The following is a 9,537-nucleotide window of genomic DNA, read 5'->3' as shown; positions in this document are numbered from 1 at the left end:
TAACAAAACTTTCATTGAGGGCCAAAAGGGGGGACTGGAAGGGAGGGTAATTTAAATTGACAGTTGAGAGCCCAGCTAGGGGACGGGGGGAGGTATCTAACATTGACAGTTGAGGGCCCAGCGAGGGGACTGAGGGGGTTTTAACATTGACAGTTGAGGGCCCAGGGAGGGGACTGAGGGGGTATTTAACATTGACAGTTGAGGGCCCAGCGAGGGGACTGAGAGGGTATTTAACATTGACAGTTGAGGGCCCAGGGAGGGGACTGAGGGGGTTTTAACATTGACAGTTGAGGGCCCAGCGAGGGGACTGAGGGGGTATTTAACATTGACAGTTGAGGGCCCAGGGAGGGGACTGAGGGGGTTTTAACATTGACAGTTGAGGGCCCAGCGAGGGGACTGAGGGGGTATTTAACATTGACAGTTGAGGGCCCAGGGAGGGGACTGAGAGGGTTTTAACACTGACAGTTGAGGGCCCAGGGAGGGGACTGAGGGGGTATTTAACATTGACAGTTGAGGGCCCAGCGAGGGGACTGAGGGGGTTTTAACATTGACAGTTGAGGGCCCAGGGAGGGGACTGAGGGGGTATTTAACATTGACAGTTGAGGGCCCAGCGAGGGGACTGAGGGGGTATTTAACATTGACAGTTGAGGGCCCAGGGAGGTGACTGAGGGGGTATTTAACATTGACAGTTGAGGGCCCAGCGAGGTGACTGAGGTGGTATTTAACATTGACAGTTGAGGGCCCAGCGAGGGGACTGAGGGAGTATTTAACATTGACAGTTGAGGGCCCAGGGAGGGGACTGAGGGGGTATTTAACATTGACAGTTGAGGGCCCAGCGAGGGGACTGAGGGGGTTTTAACATTGACAGTTGAGGGCCCAGGGAGGGGACTGAGGGGGTATTTAACATTGACAGTTGAGGGCCCAGGGAGGGGACGGGGGGAGGTATTTAACATTGACTGACAGTTGAGGGCCCAGGGAGGGGACTGAGGGGGTATTTAACATTGACAGTTGAGGGCCCAGGGCGGGGACTGAGGGGGTTTTAACATTGACAGTTGAGGGCCCAGCGAGGGGACTGAGGGGGTATTTAACATTGACAGTTGAGGGCCCAGGGAGGGGACGGGGGGAGGTATTTAACATTGACTGACAGCTGAGGGCCCAGCGAGGGGACTGAGTGGGTTTTAACATTGACAGTTGAGGGCCCAGCGAGGGGACTGAGAGGGTATTTAACATTGACAGTTGAGGGCCCAGCGAGGGGACTGAGAGGGTATTTAACATTGACAGTTGAGGGCCCAGGGAGGGGACTGAGGGGGTATTTAACATTGACAGTTGAGGGCCCAGCGAGGGGACTGAGGGGGTATTTAACATTGACAGTTGAGGGCCCAGCGAGTGGACTGAGGAGGGGGTAGGGTATTTAACATTGACAGTGGTAACTGGTTTCAACTGTTTAATATATTCATTGCATTGGGTGTTTTCAAGAACAAAATATATCACAAGGACACGGCTTAGCAACATAATGACACAAACACGAGTTATTCTAATCAATTTTAGTCATGGAGCTTGCCATCAATCTTGCTACTTGTCATTTGAGAATTGAATATGATATTGCTCTGATTACCACCGCTACAACGGAGTAACTGTTCAAGTCTCATATGTATACATTACTACTAACAAATTGTTGTTGCAGAACAGCAGAGCTCTCCTTTAAAATGTTGGTCTATAACAAATGAAAAAGATATAGTTTGGCACATTTTACTATCAATAGCTCTGTCTCTACATACTTTATAAAAGAAATCTGTTTGTCAATCTACCGGTCCATGTTGTGTTTCAGCAATGCTTTAATGAATACTATTGGAGAAGGTAGCAATTAATCACTATAGAATGCGGACCATGCGTATGGTGTGTAGAATCACGCATAACCTTGATTATGAACATCATTGTTTGAGATATATACTGATGTTTTTCATCACGTACACCAAATTCTTAATATCTAAAAACTAAAACCAACACCGAGTGACAATGGTAACTCTTCTTCGTCTTTGGAGAGTGTATGACTTCTGTCAAACTCAACAAACAATGTCAGCCAAGGGTTTACCTACTATAAGATATATTTCGAATATTCTCTCGACGGTCTTTAAAATCCCTGTCTTTCTACAGCTAAACTTCACTGCATTTTTGGCCAAATGTTAAACAAAGCGTAACCGAATTGATTGCAGTACATTGTTACCGTCTTGTGTATTTTTTGGTCTATTATTTGTTTACCATAACAAAAGTTGGTCGATTCCTTACCATCTTGTACACTAGGTACGTCAGTGCTAGTACGCTCCACATTGGTCATTTGTCTGATGAAGGTGACCGTGTAGTCATCGAAACGTTACACTTTAATCTTCTAATGATTGTGTTATAAGAACTTCTATTCTATTGAAATTGCCACCAGAATTGTGTTGTTTTTTTTCTTCAAAATATGAGTAAAACCTAAATATCTTAGCAAACATAAAGGAACGTATCAAGTGTCCTTGGAATTATTTTAATATTCTTCAATGTCAAGTTGTTCAAGACTTAATTGCTATTGTTGTCTGTTTGGATTGTTTAGATCAATAGAATTTTATACTGCAGTGAAAACTGAAGGAAACACTAGTAGAACAGATAAATCATTTCTTCTTCGGGGAACCCCTTAGCGAAAGCAGAGACATTCGTTTCCCGGAAGTACTGACTATTGAGACCGGAAGTTACTTTAAGTTAAGGACATTCGAGAAAATCATCTAGATTAATTTCTTCATATCCTTATTTCTGAATGTTATAGTATAAAAAAGAAAAAAGAAAAGTGATTAGGCTGTTTTAGCATTCAAAAATACATGGAACAGCGATGCTATTTTGCACCATGTGTTATCATGAAAATAATGCACAAATTGGAGGATAACTTTTTTTACATGAGAACACAAAACAAACTGCTTAAGAAAAGAATGGTCGCCTTACAGTCAGCGAAGAAAATCTTTATCAGTAATTGCTATTGCTGGCATCTTCATAAAGCCTTGTACATCTATTTCATATTTTCAATATAAAGTTATTTTAGAATTTATGTGGCAGTTTTATTGAACATGGACAATGACCGAATTTGGTGAGGATTAATCAATTTTTCAAACTGTCAACGATCAGCTGCTCGTAAACATGAAAAAATCATTATCATCAAAACAAATGTCATTTGTTACAATTGCTTTCAATTGGTGATATTCTCGCCTGGTATTACATGCATACGTGTATACAAGATCAATTTACCAGTGCTGGGTCAAATGAAATCGGTACGTTAAAAAAGTCAAATGCATAAACCAAGCAAAACAAAATATTGTCTAAAATGAATTTAAATAATCCTTACATTTCTGTCCGCGGACTTTTTTCTCATTAACTGAAATCAATATGTTTTGTATTCACAGGTACAAATCATCGTCACAATTGCCACCGGAAGTCATAACTACATTGTTGACCTTACAGTGATAAGACTGGCTAGCCTTAATCAGACTTTGGATCCTTGGATATATATTCTGCTCAGGAAAACCATTCTTGACAAACTCAACCGTAGTTTCAGAAAAATCTGCTGTTTTTGCTGTCCAGCTTCGGAGGTTGAGGAAGGTCAAGACCAAAATGCGCATGCACATCACCTTCGGTGTTTCCGTAAGCAGTACAATGCTGCAGGGCCACAATACAATACTGCAGGACCGCAACATCTGTGTCATTACCAGAACATACCGGTAGGGGTAGGGTCGTGTCGAACTCACTCAAAGAAGAGCTCTAAAAAATCAGACGGAAGTAGAAATAGAAAACATTCACTTCCGGATGTTATGAGAGATGCACACTCGCTCAGTCCACCGGTCGACATGCTAAGACCGGATGTTACACCTGGGGATACCCACAATGAAATATGCAATCAATGTCAATCAACTCATTCAAAAGTAGAGAAAAAATCCTCAGTACCTGTAGATTGTACCTATGCCAACAACGCACTAATGAGCCAACAATGCAATCACGTTTCTGATTATGACAGTGACAGTTCAACAAGCCATGAACACTGTAACATATGTTCAGGTGTGGAAGAGTCCCAGACCAATGATGTGTTCTCAGACCCGGCTGCAGAGACCCTTGAGTCCGAGGTGTTCATGACGAAGACCACTACCAACAGTGGCGGTGGGGAAGGAGAATCCCACAACCTCCTACAGGCTCCTGTAGCCTCGTCCCGGAACCACCTCTACTCTGACGTCATTCCATCATTTAGGTCATTTCGACTTCCCAGGTAAATATGCAATTCAAGTCGATTGTCGACATTGCTGTTCTCGGGATTTGCTCGAGGTATTTCAAATGCATGGTTTAGAATGAAAGTTGTATTTAAATGTTTAATGAGAAGCCTCTTGTGGCTGATGTTGACTGACACGACCGTTTACTCTCGGCATGTAGGTAGGGATAGACATGCTACAAGGGAAGGTTCATCAATAATAAAGGAGTCTGGATTGTTTGTCTCGTTTACTAACTGCTCTAATTTCTACTAAGTCCCGTTATTATTATAGAACATTGAAACTGATGACAGCTGGTGATATATCAGAAATTACGTCGATATATAGACATAGTAGATTGGGTTAGTGGACCGATCAGAGTGATGCCTTGTATATTGTTGTGGGCTATCGTCATCATCTAATGATCCACCAGTAGCCTGTCAGAGTTATTGAGACCTATAAACAACTGACGAATCAGCGTAGAATCGTTTTACAGCCAAATCTATAATTAATACCAAAAATCACAATGTTTTATATATCTGGTACTAAATCGATCCGTTGTCCGCTAGGGAAAGAAACCTAGATATGCCGTGAAATTCTGTTGTGACCTTACAATGGTGAACAGATTGGCAGTTTAGGACATCAGTCTCCTTCTGTCTCACAAACAATGCAGTGATCATAAATCCTTATATCGAGTTAAGAGACTGAAACTTGTTCCACATCAAAATAAACGTGATGGTAAATTCAGACCAGTGGAATTCCAATTGAAGTGAAATAATCAACAAGTTATGTTGGTAATATGTTTATATTATAGCATATCTTTGGGTAAATCTATATTCTTTGACTCAAAATCGTTCAATCATTTTTTCTGATATTAAATCTTCTATTGTTTGTGTTATCGTGAGTGTGGAGGTAATCACATTTGCTTCCATTTTTACACTGCATTATCAGATATACCAGAGCTTTCAGAACTCGACGCAAAATACAATTTAATCAAATATTACCAAACTTTTTTGAAATCAGCTGTTTTATTGATGATTTTGCAGACGAAAGAGTAAACGGATCAAGTCAGCAACCTGAAGTGTAGCTACCGAGACGTTCAACGGGAGACAACTCTTTGGCAACCTGATAGAGTAGCTACCGAGACGTTCAACGGGAGACAACTCTGTGGCAACCTGATAGAGTAGCTACCGAGACGTTCAACGGGAGACAACTCTGTGTTAACCTAATGTGTTGCTACAGAAACATTCAACGGGAGATAACTCTAAGGCAACCTGACAGAGTAGCTACCGACACGTTCAGGGGTGACAACTCTGTGGAAACTAATGTGTAGTTACCGAGACACTTAACGGGAAACAAATCTCTGACATCCCAATGTGAAGCAATCGAGACGTTCAACGGGAAACGACTCTGTATTTTATGCTTGGCACCATAATACAAAGTAATGTTGACGATGTCATGATTTGCCTTTCACCAATCACACACGAGGTGACCATTGGTCATTTGTATTATTGATATTACGTAAACATGAAGTTTTAGACCTTCACACAAAGGGACTTTATAACTGAAGTGTATTGTGTGAATGGTAACAAGTTGAATAATTGATACTCTTTGAAGTGAAATATTTATGAATGCCATTTTCACACTTACAATGACAGGATGCAATATAAATTCAAGGTCAACGTCAAAAACGAAGGCCGGAAATGAAAATTCAGAGCGAGGCAATATGTCTGATCACATGACACTTGTCTGCCCGTACATGAACTATGGATTTTAAAGTGCGAAATCACTTCAGAATATGGACTTCAACATCGCACAAATCATAAATAAATATGCAAGGAAATTTTAAAAGTCTTAACTCCTCGTCAATGCAGCAGATATTTTCTTTCATTCTTATTGGCCAAAGCAGGCAGGTGATAATCCCTTCTTACAGAAATATCATATTCACATCAAAAGCTGCCTATATCGTGTTTCATGTTTCTGGTTTCCTTTCCATGATAGTCAACAACAACAGCTTTGTCAGTAGGCTGACTTTATTTTGATAATGTAAAACATCTTTTCTACGTATTGAGTCCAATAAAAATCCACATCAAAGATCATTTAGCATAAATCTCAACAGTAAACATCATATAACGAAAAAACTTTAAATGGGTTTGAACAAGGCAATGTACAGGAGAAAAATGGTCGGAGTCAATGATTTGTGTATGACGGTTTGAAAACAATTATCGCAGAACAGAATTCACAAAATTATATTGTCTTCAGTCTCACTTAAAGGTTACCATTACAGGGCGCGGAGAAAAGACTAAAGCAATTGTCCATCTGAGAGATTTATCTGCACGTGTATGTGCACGTGTATGCGCGTGTTTCGTTGTTGTTTGTATGATATTTTTACAAGAGGCTTGTAGGTAATGAGGATGGCCTTGTCTGTGATAACTATGCTTTATGTTTATTGTATTAAACTATTTTTATATAAAATGTTTGCTTCATTTTTCGTTTTCTTTTCTGTAATATACAAAATATTTTTCTCAACAAGTTTGTCGCTGAAACACGACTGCTGTTCCATTTCCCGCTTAAACAGGCATGTAGTAATGATGGATTGTATCAAGACTCTCCTTCAATTTCCGCCTGGGTCAAAATAAAGCTTGTCCTGTTTTCAGTGTTGGCGTAGTATAAGTAACAATTATAGAATACACTGAAAGAAAAATGATTCTGCTTTAATGTCATCTTAGTCACTACATACTTCTTGGGTCTACAAAGTTGTCTGTTTCTTCGGACCTATGTTGGAAAACTTATTTTTGGCAAGAGACTATTAAAATAAATACTAAAATAGTTAAGTATACTTACCGAAGCTTATTTGACTGCCGAGTTTATTTAACTCGTTATACTATTGAACTGTACTAAATCATTATATATTTGTGAATGGTCAGTCACTAATTACCATTTATTGCTAATACTTCAGATGTAAAAAGTACACTGAAACTTTGAACGCGAATATTTTACTGGATACGAGCTAGTTCTGAATATAAGAGATATTGTAATTATACACATTTGTATTTATACACATATAATCGTGACATATATAAAATTTATGTGTGTACATGAACAACCTGTTCCTTAAAGATACGGTAAAATACCAAAGTTTATAATTATAACGTAATTATACTGGGCAATGTACATTGTATATTAGGTATTACACTTCCTATTACCATTATATGTATGTATCTCAGAAATGAGGAAATAAAGAGATGATGATAATGATGACTAAAATAGTTAAGTATACTTACCGAAGGTTATTTGACCGTCGAGTTTACCGGTATTTAAGTCGTTGTCAAAATTAATTCATGTAATTAAAGTTAAGTGGTTAGTGCACATCCCCACCCAGATTTCTGCCATTTGTTTCGACCATTTTTTATTGTCATTATTTTGCTCAACTGTCCTCTTGGCTTACACAGTTATGGCCCTTAGCATTACTGACGTGTCCTCGCAGGACGGAACAGTTGAAAGGTGCAGTTTAATTCATTTTTTCGCTATATCGCAACTTATTGTTGTACAAATAAAAAAATATCAATACCAACACGTCTTTTTATACCTATACTGATTCATAATCAGATCCTTGGATACAAAACTATTGCTCAATAATCCAGAGATATTAAGCTATTTTACAAGGTGAAGTTAAAATATTCGGCTTGATAATCAATAGCTACCCAACACATTAAACAAATTAATAAAACTTCATTCACTTCCCGGAAACAATGTAAATGTTTAAAAAGTTCTAGTTGACAGAATGAGGAAGTGTCATCATTTATAATTAATAGCATGTTGTATTTGGTTTGTATATGTCATCCTCCTCCCGTAAAGACCATGGAGGTAAGCACCTGAATAGCCAGCAAGCCATCTCTTATCAAGTCATTCCTTACCCAGAATCTCGTGCACAATCTAAGCACTAAAGACGATGTGATTATGGTCCTTCATTCCTTTGACATGAGATATATTAGCACACATACAGCAGCACTGTGTATAAATTAAATGAATTATGTTTACGTACAGGAATTAAACAATAATGCCAGTGTTCACAAGTAAACATTCCCAACTCATTTGTTTACAAGGTAATGAATCGAAGGGAGGTAACTCTGGTAGATCAGAAAGACAACCCAAATGCTGATAGTTATATTTATACAAGCAGTGGTAATAAAAACCTATTTCGAGTCTTACTGAACTTAGACCTTATAATGTTTTACTATTTGCATAACATATGGGATATCATTTCAGTCAGACGTATCACAAGGTCAGTAGCTTTGAGGAAATTACGTCAGGGACGTTTGAACGATAAAACAAATGTAAAGGACTGAAAATTCATCTGAATCTATATGGTAAAATAATAAATCATAAATACTGAACATAAAGTTAATGGTTAATTACACAATGAAGGTACACAGTAAATACTATTTGGTAAGTATATGTCAGTCCATGGTGTTAGGTTTGTTATATCTATCAAGGGTTCTCAGTGGCGATTCACCATCCATAAATCTGTCACCGTGCACAGACAATATCTAACAAGATTTAGCAGAAAAGCCATAATTAATTACGCCATGTGTAATTCCTTAATGTGTTTTATTTATAGTTAATCTGTCTACCGATCATATGACAAAACTCGAGCAAAACAGTAGGTGAATATGGCAATGAACAAAATCACGTGTTATATAATTGTTTCATTAATGATATACTTTTTTTTAAATGTGTAACACTAGTCAATGTTGAATCTCTCATATAAAGAGCGTTAGGAAAAATTAGAACGGATATATATTCTTGCATCTTTAAAATTTAAACTTTTTTGAATAAATGATAAAAATCAAGTTAAAACACGGAAATTTTCAAAATTAAAAAGTTTGATAAACAATAAATCCAGAAATTGTTGTACATATATCGATTTAGTTGGCCAGTCAGGAGAAACTTCCTGATAATTCTGTATAAACAAAATAATAAATTATCAAATCAATACCAGGTATATTCTAACGAAATATTAAATCGGTCTTAACCAAATAGTAAGTATTAATTTAATAGAAAGTGCGATTTAGGTAAAAAGTTATCGAGAGTGACACTTTAATTTAATTATAGGTAAAGTATATGATGTAGGTAAGGAATTCTCGGGAATTAAACTTAAATCTAATTATAGGTAAAGTATATGATGTAGGTAAGGAATTCTCGGGAGTAAACCTTAAATCTAATTGTAAGTTAAGTATATGTAATATCAGATAAGTAAACTTTGAACTAAGCAGAA

At 38.0% G+C, this 9,537-nt stretch overlaps 1 protein-coding gene across 1 annotated transcript in view; it reads left to right on the top strand.

Annotated features, from left to right (window-relative positions):
* The window catches only part of LOC132561514 (prostaglandin E2 receptor EP4 subtype-like), an 18,796-nt gene extending 12,315 nt beyond the window's left edge, over positions 1 to 6,481 (top strand). The window contains exons 2-3 of the mRNA XM_060226213.1: positions 3,429 to 4,282; positions 5,306 to 6,481. Of these exons, the coding sequence (XP_060082196.1) occupies positions 3,429 to 4,282; positions 5,306 to 5,339 (888 nt within the window). The 3' untranslated portion in view covers positions 5,340 to 6,481. The remainder of the gene's footprint in view (positions 1 to 3,428; positions 4,283 to 5,305) is intronic.
* Positions 6,482 to 9,537: the final 3,056 nt, after the last annotated feature.

This window comes from Ylistrum balloti, unplaced genomic scaffold (genome assembly GCF_031769215.1).
Source record: "Ylistrum balloti isolate Yb309-2 unplaced genomic scaffold, AGI_CSIRO_Ybal_v1 Utg371222, whole genome shotgun sequence".
NCBI lineage: Eukaryota > Metazoa > Mollusca > Bivalvia > Pectinida > Pectinidae > Ylistrum > Ylistrum balloti.
This window is presented reverse-complemented; position numbering and strand designations above follow the sequence as displayed.